General features: G+C 49.0%; 2 protein-coding genes across 5 annotated transcripts; one reads left to right on the forward strand and one right to left on the reverse strand.

Annotated features, from left to right (window-relative positions):
- Positions 1-2,457: 2,457 nt before the first annotated feature.
- On the reverse strand, positions 2,458-8,293 carry LOC143837021 (interferon-inducible GTPase 5-like). 4 transcript variants are annotated; one of them, XM_077336426.1, is made up of 3 exons: positions 8,063-8,092; positions 5,649-5,750; positions 2,458-4,587 (listed from the first exon to the last, which is right to left on the reverse strand). In XM_077336426.1, the coding sequence occupies exons 2-3, from the start codon at positions 5,699-5,701 to the stop codon at positions 3,336-3,338; spliced, it is 1,305 nt and encodes a 434-aa protein (XP_077192541.1). In that variant the 5' UTR covers positions 5,702-5,750; positions 8,063-8,092; the 3' UTR covers positions 2,458-3,335. The 4 variants fall into 4 exon arrangements, with proteins under 4 accessions (XP_077192541.1, XP_077192543.1, XP_077192542.1 ...); XM_077336428.1 differs by lacking the exon at positions 8,063-8,092 and adding an exon at positions 7,979-7,997; XM_077336427.1 differs by lacking the exon at positions 8,063-8,092 and adding an exon at positions 7,820-7,905.
- Positions 8,294-8,324: 31 nt separating this feature from the next.
- Positions 8,325-14,329, forward strand: LOC143837022 (uncharacterized). Its single transcript, XM_077336429.1, has 2 exons — positions 8,325-8,415; positions 12,981-14,329. Exons 1-2 carry the CDS (start codon positions 8,390-8,392, stop codon positions 13,864-13,866), a joined length of 912 nt encoding a protein of 303 aa, XP_077192544.1. The 5' UTR covers positions 8,325-8,389; the 3' UTR covers positions 13,867-14,329.
- Positions 14,330-14,708: the final 379 nt, after the last annotated feature.

Below are 14,708 nucleotides of genomic sequence, written 5' to 3' on the forward strand. Positions count from 1 at the left end.
ACCAAGGAGTATCAGGGTTGCTACACCTAGGCAGGCTGAACAGAGATCAAGTTTGGGCCTGTCTGTCACGAGCAAATAAATATAGGCAGACACAGGAAATGGTTACAGCATCAGTTGTCCTGTCCCCCCACCTGGTGGAATGAGCTCTTGGAAGAGCTGTGGGCCCTGCTGGAGCATTCGGCGTTCCGCGGGGCCTGCAAGACAGAGCTCTTCCACCAGGTCTATGATTGAGGCCGGTGCAGTGAGGAAGATCTGTGACCCCCCCCCTTCAGGATACAGCTATGTGATGGCGGCTAAGGGTTCAATCTCCCCTCTCTTCCCTCCTCCCTCTAGAATATATCGGGGGGGAATGGGCTTGAGTCAGCACAGAAATAGGTTTTTCCGCCGTATCTTATTTCATTTTATTTCATCTTTTTTATTGTAAATTTGTCCGTGGTTTTAAGGGGAGTTTTATTGGGGATTTTATACAGATTCTGTAATCCGCCACGAGCCATTCGGGAGTGGCAGGTAAGAAAGAGAGAGCATAGCCAGCAAAACCAACCCAAAACTCATATAAAAGTTCTCTTTTTCATTCCAGTTGTATATATTATCCTGCATTAATATGCAACAAGGTTCCGGTATCGAATACCTTGCTTGCAACAGACTGGATCCATGCTAGGCAGGTTACTACACTGCATGGGAGATACCGCCCAGAGCCGTAGGGAAGGGCGGTATAAAAATATAAATATAAATAAATAAAATAAATAAATTGCTCTATGTGCCACAGATGGTGAGCTTTCCCATTAGGCCCTCAATTGTGCCCCCTTTGGTTTTAATTGTTAGCCGCCTCGAGGCGACAAAAGTCGTGAGAGACGGGATATAAATCCAAGAAATAAATAAATAAAAACATTTGTTGTCTGTGCTGGTAAACACATGGAATATTAAATGCATGGGGAGTCGTTCTAGATATTGTGCTCGCTCTGTTTCTTTTTGGATGAAATATGCTGTGGCAAAGCAGAGGTGAAACAAGGTACCCAACACCAGAAACTTGTTGCATATTAATGCAGAATAATATATACGACTAGAGTTTTAAAAGGCTATTTTTATATAAACCTTTGAATTTTGGGGTTGGTTTTGCCAGCTATGCCAGAGTGTTTTTTCTTATACCAGTGTTGTAGTCTGTCTGTAACAGCAGAAAACAGTGGGGTTAGCAGCACCGTTTACAACTAACCCCATTTGTGCAATTGAGCATTTGTGAACCTCTTCCCTTGGGGGTCACCATAAGTTGGCTGTAGGTTGGCAACAAAACAAGGTCCCTTGAGAGACCAACAAGATTCTGTGGGTCCTATCCTCTGCTGCCAACAGGAAATGCTCCCTGCCCTCCAAATGAGAATCTTTCAGATACGTAAAGAGAGCGATCATGTCCCATCTCAACCTCCTGTTCTCCAGGCTGAACATTCCCAAGTCCCTCAGCCTTTCCTCATAGGCCTTGGTCCCCTGGCCCCACATCATCCTTAATGCTCTCCTCTGCTCTCAATGTTGTCCACGTCCAAACTAGACCAGGTAGTACAGAAACACATTTTCTGTGAATTTTTAAACAGTTGAAGGCTATCAATCTCCCCAGTCAAAACAAGTTCAGGATCTCAATGAAGTAGGCCACCTGGTCCACGGTTTGCATTCCTGGGCCAAAGGCAGTATCAGACCCCCCCCCCCCAAATTGGGTAGAATTTCTAGTGGGTGACTAATGGATTTCAGATTTCAAATTAAGAGCCAGGGCCTTCTCTGCCCTGGTGCCAGCCTAGTGGAATGCTCCTCCAAGTGAGATCAGGGCCCTGTGGGACATAAAACAGTTCCACAGGCCCTGCAAGACAGAGGTGTTCCACTGGGCCAATAGCCGAGGCCCACAGAACATCAATTCCTGGCCTCCCTACGCCAACATCTGTACACCACCTAGTCATGATGCAGTACTTTGTTCTCTGTCCCTCCTGTTTAACATAAAACTGATTTTTAATGTTTTAACTCTAGTTTGTATTAAATATTGTGAGCCACCCTGAGCCATTGGAGAAGGGTGGCTTATAGAAATGTAATAATAATACTACAACCCCCTAGAATCAGAGTTGGAAGGGATTGCTGGGGTCATCTAGTCCAGGGGTAGTCAACCTGTGGTCCTCCAGATGTCCATGGACTACAATTCCCATGAGCCCCCTGCAGCCCAATCTTCTGCAGAATGCAGGAAATGCACGGCTACCTGCCCACCCACAGTAACCCCAATTCCATGCCCAGATGACCCCCACCCCAAATCAGAAACTCTGGCCTGAAGGAAATTTGCCTCCTGACTCCAAAGTGGTGATCAGCATTTCCCTGGGCATGCAAGGAAAGGCCACAAGAGCCATCAAGGAACTCTTCATTTAATCTCTCAGAGATCTACCTGCGACTGAGCAAGCTGGTTTGTGAAAATAAAGGCCCCTTCATCTTGAAAAAGTTTTTCACAGTCTTTTATTTTTTTTTCTCATTAAAAAGAAAGAATAGTTAAAAAAGAATTCCACAAGAACTAGAAAGAAGATAGGATGGGAACAGGTTTCAATATTGACTTTTTCTACATTGGAAGCTAGAAGATTTAGGGCTTTTTTTTGGGGGGGGGGGAAGACATTGTGCCAGATCAAGGTATTGGTATGAGAAGTAGAGAGGGGGAAGGCCTTAAGGTTCAAGAGGCTCAGAAGGTGGACTGAAAACCATCAAAAATTCAGGGCTGCAAAGGAATTAACCCACGAGTGTCCACAGAATAAGTATTTTCATACAGTCCTGTAAAACTTCATCTTGTTCCCATGAATTCCAGTTGAATCTTCTGCAGAAGTACAGCACCATACACTAGATTGTTTAAATTAAAAATTGCCAGGGAGATCATATCAAAATTGATCTTCTGGCTTGTCCATGAACGGAACAGCCTCTGCAAAGAGACCTTTAGACAAAACAAGAGTTCTAAGTGCTAAATCTAGAAAGCACCAAGTCTGGAGCACCACATAACAAATTTAAGGCAATTTCATTCGGTGCAAACTTATGAAGCTTTGGAAATGGGTAATTTGCAAAAATGCTGGTGAGAGGGTATCGTTAAATCCTTTTTCGGGGGGATTCCTGGGAGGGAATCCACAAGAACTAAACTTGGCGCAAGGAACGGAAATGCAGAAGAGCAAACTCCTGTGACTGGCCAGCATTTCTGGCCTTGTACCCTGCTGATACCGGAAGACACAAGTGCCGAGTTACCAAAGAAAGAAAAAGCTCCTGTTCCTTTTACTGGAGCTGTATTCAGAGAGGAGAATCTATCTCAGTAGCTTCCGTACAACATACCAAGAACCTTTTCAAATGTCAGATTCGAAGGCCTTGATGAGAACATTGTGAGCGTCGTCTGCTACTTCGTTAAGGGAACTCCAGAGCATGTAGTAAGTGGTTCCAAAGGAGATGCACCCCGCAGCCAGAGAACCTAATATGGGCACAGTGCTCACAAAATACTCAACCGCCATCAATGCCCCGCTACCGGCCTTGGTGAGCATCTTCAACACCACGTCCTTGGAGATCTCTTTGGCCAGTGGGGACTTAATCACCGCTTTGATCTCCTCCACAGGCTTGCCCACCTTCTCCGCTAGCTTCTCCAGGGAGTCATTATCCAGGCCAAAGTTCTTGCGGTACTCCGAGAGCGATTTGATCAGGATAGTCACGTCGCAGGCCACGGAGAGGCCCGGGATGGGCACAGCTGCCACGCCGCAGGAGACAGTAGCCAGCTTCCAGATCTGTTTTTGCATAGCCTCCCTCTTTTTGCGCAAGATTTCTAGAGAGATGTTGGGGAGGGCGAGGAGGAAGGCATGCCTCTTGTGGCTGGGAAGTTCTCGCTCCAGGGTCTCCTCCAGCTGCACAAAGTCATACTTGCTCAGCTCCCAGTTGGAAAGGAGAAAGATACGGGGGGATGCCACGTTTTCGGCCTCCAGGCATGCTTGGCAATTCTCCCGGATATGCCGCAAAATGCCCTCCTCGTCGTAGGTGTGTGGCCGGCGCTTTTTGGTGGCCTCCAAGTCCGCGTCGACTTTGGAACGGACAAAATAGAAGCGCTTGCCCATTTTCTGGATCTCTTGGGCCAGACGGGCATGGTTGCTCTTGAAGCGCTCAGAGGCAATGACAATAAAGAAGTCGTAGTGGGAGAAGCCCACCTGCTCCAGGTAAGTATCTGACCGGAAGTTGGGCGTGCCGATTCCGGGCAAATCCCAGACTGTCACGTTGGGGTACTTGGGGTGTGGGAAAGGAGTGGGCTTTAATGTCGTCTCCACCACCCCGGTGGCTGCAGCTCCGACGTCTTCGTCATCTAGGCCTCGGATGGCGTTGACAAAAGAAGACTTCCCGGAGCCGGACTCTCCTGTGACTGCGATATCAAGACGGGCGTTTTCCATGGCTTGCAAGTTTTCCATGATCTTGGAGGCCGCATCTGCTATTCTCCCTCCTTCCAGAGCATCTTTAATCTCTTCAATGTCCTCTTCGGTAATGATGTCATATTCCTCTATGAGCTCAGCCCTGCTGGGCAAAGCTGCAGGGGGCTGAGCTGTCATTGGATCGAGTCGAGGCCTGAAAAGAAAGGGCAGAGAGAACACAACTTGTACCACGGGACATTGAAAAGAAACAAATCTTTGTTTTACTTGCCCTGACATTTCCTGGTTGATCTTATGCCAGTTACTCTTTCAGCATAACCTACGTCACAGGGTCAAATGGAAGCAGGGAGAACTACTGCAGCCTCAAGCTGCTGGAGAAAGAGCACAAAGAAAATATACCAAATAAATATATTCTCTGTTTGATATAAGAGGTTTCCTCACACATGGCCCTTCCCAGCATCACAAACCAGGGATAAACAGGCCAGATAAAACCTGGCAAGGAAGCTGTGGACCAGCAGGGGGGGCTTTCATCTCTGCAGAAGGGTTGAAAAATGTGGAAAGGGGCAAAGATTGGGAGACAAAACTAACCTAGACACATAAAATCCAACCAGTTTTAGGTAATTATTTATCCGATTCTTCAAACAGCTCAAAAGGGTGCAGTTGGTTCTCCTCCTCAGACCCTTACAACAACCCTGTGTGGTAGATTTAAGCTTGAAAACATGCGACCAATCCCAAATCACCAAGAGGCCAAGCAAAGATTTGATCTCGGGTTTTCTTCAGCTATAATTCAGTACTAGTGCTTCTACACCATACAGTCTCTTAACATTTGTCTTCCCTTTAAAATCTTTTGGGGATCCAAATATTCATTTTAACCCCTTAGCCCACGCTGGAGGAAAGCCCACAGTGACATATGCAGGCTAACCTGGATTAAGTCAGTATGAACTCCCATAATGAAGTATTATTCAACGATGGCTCCTCCTCCCTCTTTAATATTATCCTAAAGGAAAGCAAAACCTCCGCCTTTTGCTGACAACAGTTAACAACCCCAGCAAAATCGGGGGCTTTTGCTCTGCAGCGAAGAGCAAAAGTCACCATCTAAATAATTAGCCTTGGTTAAGGATGGCAACTATAATTTTGTAATTCTGCAGAGAAACAGAAGGGGCGGCGAACAAGCAAACCTGCCCCACTGCTGTTCCTCAATTTCGTAATCACAGAGGGAACAGTCTCTCAACTTCACTCGAAGAAATAATGAATTACTTTTTGGAGCAGCTTCCGTCGGGCTCAGAGTCCTCTGGTGACTTGGCAGCCATCTTTTACTAGGCCCCAAGCCAGCCTCTTTCCTAGGTCCTTTAGAAGCCGCTGAAGGGAAGAGAGGTGTGGATCTTGGTCTCAGCTCAGTTCGAACAATAACTCACTGAAGCCTTTGCCCTCGACAAAATGGGTGTCTCCCTCCCACCCTTCTCTCCGAATGTCAATGGACTACAATTCCCATGAGCCCCTGCTGGCAGGGGCTCATGGGGATTGTAGTCCATTGGCATTCAGAGCCAGTTTGGCCACCCCTGCCTTACATCAGCACAACCCCACCTGCTCCTAGGGCTGCCTGGTGCCCCTTGGCCACTGGCAGGGGATATGGGGGTAGGATTGTCACATCCAAGTTAGGAAACTCCTGAGATTTGGGGACGGAGCCTGGAGACGGCGGCGGATTCAGTGAGGCACAGTTTACCCTCCTAAGCACCCATTTCCTCCAGGGGAACTGATCTCTGTAATCTGGAAATGAGGTGTAATTTCAGGGGATCTCCAAGTCCCATTGGGAGAATGACACCCCTGCCTGCTCCTCATATAGAGCCAAGCCTTACAAGGCCGAGCGTAACTATATATTTACCCTCATATATATTACCCTCATCATTGTGGTTTTCTGTAAACTCAGCAAAAATAATGTTTTTTTTCAGCTATTAAGCTATGTTCCCATAGGCAGCAGTAGCCAAACGGTGGCTCTCCAGATGTCCAGGAACTGCCAGCAATGTGCAGTATGCTGGCAGAGCCTCATGGGAATTGTAGTCCATGGATATCTGGAGAGACAGTCTGGCCACCCCTGCACAGAGTTTGCTAGAGAGTCCTCGACCACATTCTGCTTTGCCAACGACCTCTCACATAGTTTAAATCAGCTTACTGCTTCGAGCTATGAAGTTGGTTTATCAGCTCAAGCTATGCACGCTTAAAAGGTAAAGGTATCCCCTGTCCAAGCACCGGGTCATGTCTGACCCTTGGGGTGACGCCCTCCAGCGTTTTCATGGCAGACTCAATGCGGGGTGGTTTGCCAGTGCCTTCCCCAGTCATTACCGTTTACCCCCCAGCAAGCTGGGTACTCATTTTACCAACCTCGGAAGGATGGAAGGCTGAGTCAACCTTGAGCCGGCTGCTGGGATCGAACACCCAGCCTCATGGGCAAAGCTTTCAGACTGCATGTCTACCGCCTTACCACTCTGCGCCACAAGAGGCTCTCATGCACACTTAAACTAGCACTAATTTTAACCATCGTGATACCTTACCCATCAATCTCCCAAAAACTGAACCGGCTCTAAATCGGATACTGCAACTCTAATACCGCAAAGGGAAATGCAACTAAATACTGCAGACCACCTGTCCTGAGCAAAGGTAACTTATGCCTCGTTTTCTTTTCCAAACAGACACGGAGGTATTTTTGGCGACCAGCAGATTGGATTTCGCCCGATTCATGAGCTGTTCTGTCCGCTTCCAAGGCACGGAAAGAAACCCTGCACAGCTCTCCTAGCTGGTGGGAGAAGCTGCATTCTCAGGAATTCTCCCTCGGTCAAAAACAGGGGTAGACAAACTGTGGCCCCCCAGATGTCCATGGACTACAATTTCCATGAGCCCCTGCCACCAGGCAGGGGCTCATGGGAATTGTAGTCCATGGACATCTGGAGGGCCACAGTCTGCCTACCCCTGGTTAAAACTCTCAAAGGGACAAGCGCCCTGTCCTGTTTCGCATCTGATCAGTATTAAAAAAAAAAAAAATCGCCGAGGGGGATTTTCCATTCACGCCAACGCTGCTGACCACACGCCGCCGGTCTGCGATTCTGGAAGGATCCCGAGTTTGGCATCCCAACGCCGGCTGTCCTCGCCCGTCCCGGTTCCCCTTTTTTGCACCCAGCAGCGATTTGGCCAAGCAGGGCGACTCACTGCAAGGACGCCGAGGATGGCTTGAAAGGGGAAAACGAAACGCGACGGCACGAAGGCAGGCAGGCAGGTGCAAAGTCCATGCAAAGTCCACCCTTTGCTCCCCACCTGCCGTCCAGGGACGCTCCGGCCGCTTGCAACCGGCCCTCCGGACCCCCGCCCACGACCGCCCCCAGGTTCCCGGCCAGATCCCGGCACCGACCCCCGGCCCCTTTCCCGAACCGCGGCACCTCTGTTCCTCAAAGCCTCTTTGCAACTATTCTTGTCTCTGGCGGGGGAGCTTTTTGCAAAGCCGCCCGGACGGGGCTGCCCCCCGGGGTCCTGCACCCCCGATCCCGGCCTCGCCCTTCGCCCCCACGCGCGCCTCTCCCCCAACCCGGCCGCCGGACCCGTCGGGAGCAACTGCAGAGGTCGCCCACGGAGGGCTCCGACGGCGCTTCGCGGGAGAGCCCAGGCGCCGGGACCCCGCTTGCCTTTGCTTCCTGCTTCGGTGCAGCGGACCGGCGCTTTCGGGCCGGGGGTGCGTGCGCACGAGTCGTCGTCGTCGGCTCCGGGCTGACCCCTGCTGGCAGGCACGCGTCGAAAGCGCCTCTGTGCGCTGCATGGGGGAAAGGCGCGGGTTTTCAGGGCGGCCGTCGGAGCCAGCGGGAAAGCCCGGCGAAAGTCCGCGCCCAGATCCGGATTCGTCCGCGAAGCCTGCCGCAGGTGGATCCCGACTGCGTCACGTGGAATGGACGAAAGTGAAAGTTACACGGCTTTTTTTCCTCCCAGGGGCGCGATTTCCCATCAACAGGGAGGAAATGGCCAAAGGGGTGGCTGGGCTTCTGTGAGTACCAAATTCGGCAGGAAGATTCGATCTACGATTCGTTCTTTCTTTCTTTTTAAGGGGGTGTCGAGAATTCTGCAATGGTGCGAATTGTTAACATCCCACCGCCCGACCTGTCGCGGCCCCCAAAGCGGTTTGCAGGATCTCCCTCCCCCTATTTGTACCTTTGAAAGAAAATCTTGCCAGGGAGAGGCGGCCGATGCGTTTCCCCCATGTAAAAGATCGCGCATAGCCGGCGCAAGAAAGTCTGTCTCATCCTTAACTGCTGCGGGCAGGTTTTAAGATATTTGCACGGATTGCTCTTAAAGTAAGGTGACCCGATTGTCCCACTTTTGGAGGGACATCTGGGGGCACCTGGCAAATTTTATTTATGTTGAAATTATAATGCCATACTGTACTTATTTGCAGCCAGGGTTTCTCCAAACCCCTGGAGGGATTACTTGGTGTATGTGTGTGTGTGTGTGTGTGGGGGGGTTAATTTGGTGTGTGTGTGGTCTGCAGTAGCCTTATGCTCACACACAATGGAAAATGGATGGAAGGGAAGAGCTGAATCTGCTGCACTCCCACCATTGGCTCCTCCCATTCCCCATTCAAAGAATTATTCTCAGAGCCCCACTAGCAGAAAGTGGCTGGAGAAGGTCGGTTGCAAGCAAAGGGCTTCAGGTATTGATGTAGGAAAGGACTGTGTCCAATGCCACAAAGTCCAACCCTCCAACAAAACAGCTCCTTTCTCTAGAGAAATTGATCTCTGTAACTTGGAGGTAAACTGTAATTCCAGGGGATCCCCAGGTCCCGCCTGGAGGCTGGCATCCCTAGCCAAGAGCTACTACACTTGGATCTAGTGCAAGGACTGTGCACATACTACACAAGGATGCCTTTCTTCCCCCGCTTCACCTTGCCCTGGCAGCTATTTCTGACCTTGGGGAAGTGTAATCTCAGGTCTTGCTAGGATTGCCAACCTCCTGGTGGTGCCTGGAGATCTCCCAAAGTCACAAGTGATTTCCAAATCACACAGGGGAAATTCCCTTGAGGGGAAATTCCTGCTTTGTCCTTATGACAGCTGAGATGAGATGAACACTTCCTTGTTTGGGTCAAGCAAGGTACTGCACATGTACATATAAAGCTAGCTTCTTATTTCACAAGAAATTTATTTTATTAGTGATAGTGTTATGTAGAGGGTCCCCATGCCGAAGGGCCACCCTCCAACTGGAATATCCAAACTCCACTTATCAAACTGGAAACAAAGAGTCGCACACCAAGTTCTCATATTAAAGGCGTTTTATATGGGAGCATGTCAGCAAAGCCAGCTCATACAGGAATATTTCCCTTTTTATATCCTCTTCTATTGTCTCATTCCCTCACCCCTTCTCCCACTGTCTGAGAGAGAGGAGCTTACAGTCTACGCGTGTCTGCCTTAGGGGGCTAATGCCTTTCAAAAAGTTACAAAAGGAACGTTTTTCAGCAAAATCAGAAGATAAGTTTCCACACCTGTTTGTGTTGCGCTTTAGCTCATCAAGTGTGACATCTAAACTATTTCAGAGAAATCTCCTGAAAATGGACTTCTGCTTTTAAGAAACATCTCCGTGTTGCAGGGTTTGAGTTATGTTGAAGTATAGAGAGGGAATAGAAAGCAAAGAAATTCTAGCATCTAACATTTAATAGTCATTAAACAATGTTGCATGACCATCCATTTTATGCTCTGGTTCCCAGCCAAGCAAGCCAGCCTCCCTTAATTACAGGTGTTACAGAGATCTCACCCTCCCCAGTGTGGAACGAGACCAGGCTCTATGGGTGCTACAAAAGACTTTCTATTATCTACTTATAAAAAGGGACTCTGAGAATTCACCTCCTTATTGTTACCACAGGCAAAATGGATTCATAATTTTTCATACGCATCAGTAGTGAAGTGAAGTGATGTGATGATGCTATGCACACTGTAAGCATAGGATTCCCGAGTGGCAGGGAGGCATGGCCAGCTGGCATCACTTCCAGGCTTACTCCAAACGTGAAGAATATTCCAGAGGTTACTCCATGGACAAAAAGTTGGGGGGAAAGTTTTTCAGAGTGATCCAGTGGGGAGCACGTGTACGACCAATGCTCTCACCGCTGTATTGACCCCAGATTGGAGAACGGCTCAGATTTTTGTTTTTGTTTTTGTTATTACCTTTAAAATCCTAAACAATCTAGGACCAGTGTATCTACGAGACCGCCTCTCACACTGTGTCCCCCACCCCACCCAAGAGCACTAAGGTCTAGTGACGAAAATCTGCTGAGCGTGCCTGACCCTCAACCAGGCCCAGTGGAGTGCTCCTCCTGGTGACTTTAGGTCCTGCAGGGCTTGCAAAACAGAGCTCTTCCACCAGGCTTAGGGCTGAGGCCAAAACATCTAACACTGAAATACTGCTGGCCTCCCTCCCCAGATCTGCCCAATCAACTGTCTCAAAGTGCATTTTAAGTCACCCCCTTCCAGTATTCCCCTGGACTAATGAGACAGATCGAGCGGACTGATATTATTTATCATTATATATTGCTGAGCTGTGTTTTAAATTGTTACGTATGAATTTCAAGTTTTCGATTTACTGTATTTGCCGGCGTATAAGACGACTGGGTGTATAAGACGACCCCCCAACATTTCCACTCAAAATACAGTACTATGGGCTACTATGGGCAGCTATGTCTATCCCAACTTGAAGTGCACCCGGCGTATAGGACGACCCCCCCACTTGGAGGCATGTTTTTCAGAGGGGAAAAGTAGTCTTATATGCCAGCAAATACTGTACTTATAGAGACAGATGATCTTTCCCGGCATGAAAATAGATATATTACGATTGTATAGTTTCTTAAATTGTATGAACTGTCCTGAGCCTCCAGAGAAGGATGACATAGAAGTATAAAAATAAGAAATATCCCATTGTCATTTGGAAGTTGGCAAGTCTATAGATGATTTCCCCCCGCCTGTTCAGTCCCTTGAGCTCACTATCTGCTGCTTTCACTGGCAAACACTGCACAGGGTACCACACAGAGAAACGAATTTCCTGACATTTGTTACTCCAAGCATAAGGGGATGCACACAGTTCCGGGGACAAATCTGGGACGGTAACCGTGGAATAGAAGCAAGTAATGGAGGAAAATTAAGGCGGTATCTTCTGGAGTATTGAATATAGGAGGCTGCCTTCTACTGAATGACTGGCTGATCCATCAAGGTCAGTATCGCCTACTCTGACCGGCAGCAGCTCTCCAGGGTCTTAAGAAAGGTCTTCCACGCTGCCTATTATCAGATCCTTTTATTTTGAGATGCCAGGGGTTGAACTGAGGACCTTCTGGCATGCACAGCAGATGATTTACCACTGAACCATGGCTCCACCCCCACCCCTGCAGTGCCACAGCACCGATAAAGTTGTTCTGACCGAGCAGTCGTATCAGGGCTCTCTCAGCCTCACCTCCCTCACAGGGGGTCTGTGGTGGGGAGAGGAAAGGGAAGGCGACTGTAAGCCGCTTTGAGACTCCTTTGGGTAGAGAAAAGTGGCATATAAGAACCAACTCTCTCTTCAGTAATATCAGGGTTCTCTCAGGCTCACCCACCTCACAGGGTGTCTGTTGTGGGGAGAGGAAAGGGAAGGTGACTGTAAGCTCCTTTGAGAATCCTTCGGGTAGAGAAAAGCAGCATATAAGAACCAATTCTCTTCTTCAGTAATATCAGGGCTCTCTCAGCCTCACCTCCCTCACAGGGGTCTGTGGTGGGGAGAGGAAAGGGAAGGCGACTGTAAGCCGCTTTGAGACTCCTTCGGGTAGAGAAAAGTGGCATATAAGAACCAGCTCTTCTTCTTCAGTAATCTCAGGGCTCTCTCAGCTTCACCTCCCTCACAGGATGTCTGTTGTGGGGAGAGGAAAGGGACGGTGACTGTAAGCCACTTGGAGACTCCTTCGGGTAGAGAAAAGCAGCATATAAGTACCAACTCTTCTTCAGTAATATCAGGGCTCTCTCAGCCTCACCTCCCTCACAGGGTGTCTGTTGTGGGGAGAGGAAAGGGAAGGTGACTATAAGCTCCTTCCAGAATCCTTCGGGTAGAGAAAAGCAGCATATAAGAACCAGCTCTTCTTCTTCAGTAATATCAGGGCTCTCTCAGCTTCACCTCCCTCACAAGATGTCTGTTGTGGGGAGAGGAAAGGGAAGGCGACTGTAAGACGCTTTGAGACTCCTTTGGGTAGAGAAAAGTGGCATATAAGAACCAATTCTCTTCTTCAGTAATATCAGGGCTCTCTCAGCTTCACCTCCCTCACAAAATGTCTGTTGTGGGGAGAGGAAAGGGAAGGCGACTGTAAGACGCTTTGAGACTCCTTTGGGTAGAGAAAAGTGGCATATAAGAACCAATTCTCTTCTTCAGTAATATCAGGGCTCTCTCAGCTTCACCTCCCTCACAAGACGTCTGTTGTGGGGAGAGGAAAGGGAAGGTGAACGTAAGCCACTTTGACATATTTGAGCCACTCAATACTAGAGAGCACCACCACAAAAATAGCCCCATTACCTCTCAAAACTGATGCTGTCAATTCCTCCCTTCCTTTAGGAATATGGCTCTCCAGACTGTCCTTGATGTATTCCTCGGATCCTTTATAACCCGCGTGAAGCGGTTGGTGATGTTTTCCATCACGATGACTGTAGCTTCCGTTCTCTTGTTTTCCTGTTGGCAGAAGGTGGCTCATTCTCCCTCAGGCAGTGGGCAGGATGTCGCTGTGCCCAGCCAGCATAAGTGGGCCTTTCGCGATGTCGTCCGAATCCTAAGGGACTTCCTGCAGTATGTCTCCGTCTTGATGTCCTTCTATGAACCACTCACCCTCGGGAACCTCTTGAGGCACCGCGATCAGTTGAGTGGAGTGAACTATATGCTCCAGGCTTGTTTCAACGAAGCCATCGACAAGTTTAGTCAGGAGCCCCTCCTGGTGCAGCAGAACTCCAAAATGGTCATCCAGTGCGATGGACAAACCATGCAGTTCCTCTCGGGCAGCGGGGACTGTGAGATTTCAGTGTATCTCTTGCGCAATGCCATCCAGTTCGACGTCCGGGAACGGACTGCCGAAATGTACCTCACCAGGCTCTCCATGCACCAGGAGCCGTTGACCGTTCGGGATCTTCTGAGAGTGAAAAGGGATCTAGAGTCCTGGGGGTTGCTTTCGGAAGGGCTGCGGGGCTGCCTGGAGTTCGCGGTGCAGGAATACGCCAAGGAGCCATTTTGCGCACAAGACAATGCCCAGATGGTTGTAGACTGCGGCGGCCAAGTGGTGACGTTTGCTTCCGGGAATCAGAATAACCACATCAATGTCTACGATGCACAGGATGGCGCCATTCACTACCGCATCAGGACCTCAAGCTTTTGGGTCCACACTGCACGGTTCTTCAGAGGGAACAAGGGCCACACCCAAACCCAGGGGAGGAAGTTTTTGCCACTAGAGTGAGCAAACCGTTGGTATAGTCCTTCCCAGACAACACCATGTGGGGTGCCACGTTGAAATCTTCTGTGTTTAAAAAAAAAATCCTAAAACTTCTTGCTCATTGAAAATCTCTCTTCAGACTGCACGTGACTGTTGGTGCCATTTTGAAATTTGTTTCCATTTTGAGGGGAGGGGGAGGAAATCCCCCTTCCAACTCTTCTTGCTTGTGGGAATATAGTGCATCAAACAGAAGACCTGGACCGTTTCCACGCAGAGGGGTAAAAGGCGCGTGGTTTCCTGCTTGAAAACGCGGGGTTGTAAACCATGTGTTTGTAGCCCTCCATACAGGAGATCCTTCCCGCATTTTCCTGCCGCCTCCTCAAACCTTTTTCCCTCCGTATGAGGCGACAGAGAAGCCTGGACAGCAATATGAACTTTACTTTCTGTTCCTTGGCTTGTCAATCATTTGAGATAACCAATCCTGTCTCTGCGGTGTTTTGGAAGATTCAAAAATTCCCTCGAGTACCGAAATTAATTATTATTTTAAAAAGAAGACATATGTGTTGCTAGCACAAAATTGAAGCACTGATTTGATTTATTCAAGCTGGGAGCCAGCTTAGTGTAGTGGTTAGGAGTGCGGATTTCTAATCTGGCGAACCAGGTTTGATTCCCACTTCTACCCCACATGCAGCCAGCTGGGTGACCTTGGGCTTGCCACAGCACTGACAAAGCTGTTCTGACCGAGCAGTGATATCAGGGCTCTCTCAGCCTCACCCACCTCACAGGTGTGGGTGGCAGGAGAAGCAACGACTGGTAGGAGAACTTTGTCCTGCCTGCTTGGAATGATGACGACTGGATCCTCAACC

This window comes from Paroedura picta, chromosome 5 (assembly GCF_049243985.1).
Source record: "Paroedura picta isolate Pp20150507F chromosome 5, Ppicta_v3.0, whole genome shotgun sequence".
Lineage (NCBI taxonomy): Eukaryota > Metazoa > Chordata > Lepidosauria > Squamata > Gekkonidae > Paroedura > Paroedura picta.

Bases quoted from the DNA above. Each gene is read 5' to 3' on its own strand.
- LOC143837021 (XM_077336425.1), bottom strand. From the start codon at position 8,193: ATGCAGCGCACAGAGGCGCTTTCGACGCGTGCCTGCCAGCAGGGGTCA. The intron at 4,588-8,062 runs GCAAGCGGGGTC...CTTTCTTTTCAG, and splicing joins CACCGAAGCAGGAAGCAAAG to GCCTCGACTCGATCCAATGA.
- LOC143837022 (XM_077336429.1), top strand. From the start codon at position 8,390: ATGGCCAAAGGGGTGGCTGGGCTTCT. The intron at 8,416-12,980 runs GTGAGTACCAAA...CCCTTCCTTTAG, and splicing joins AAAGGGGTGGCTGGGCTTCT to GAATATGGCTCTCCAGACTG.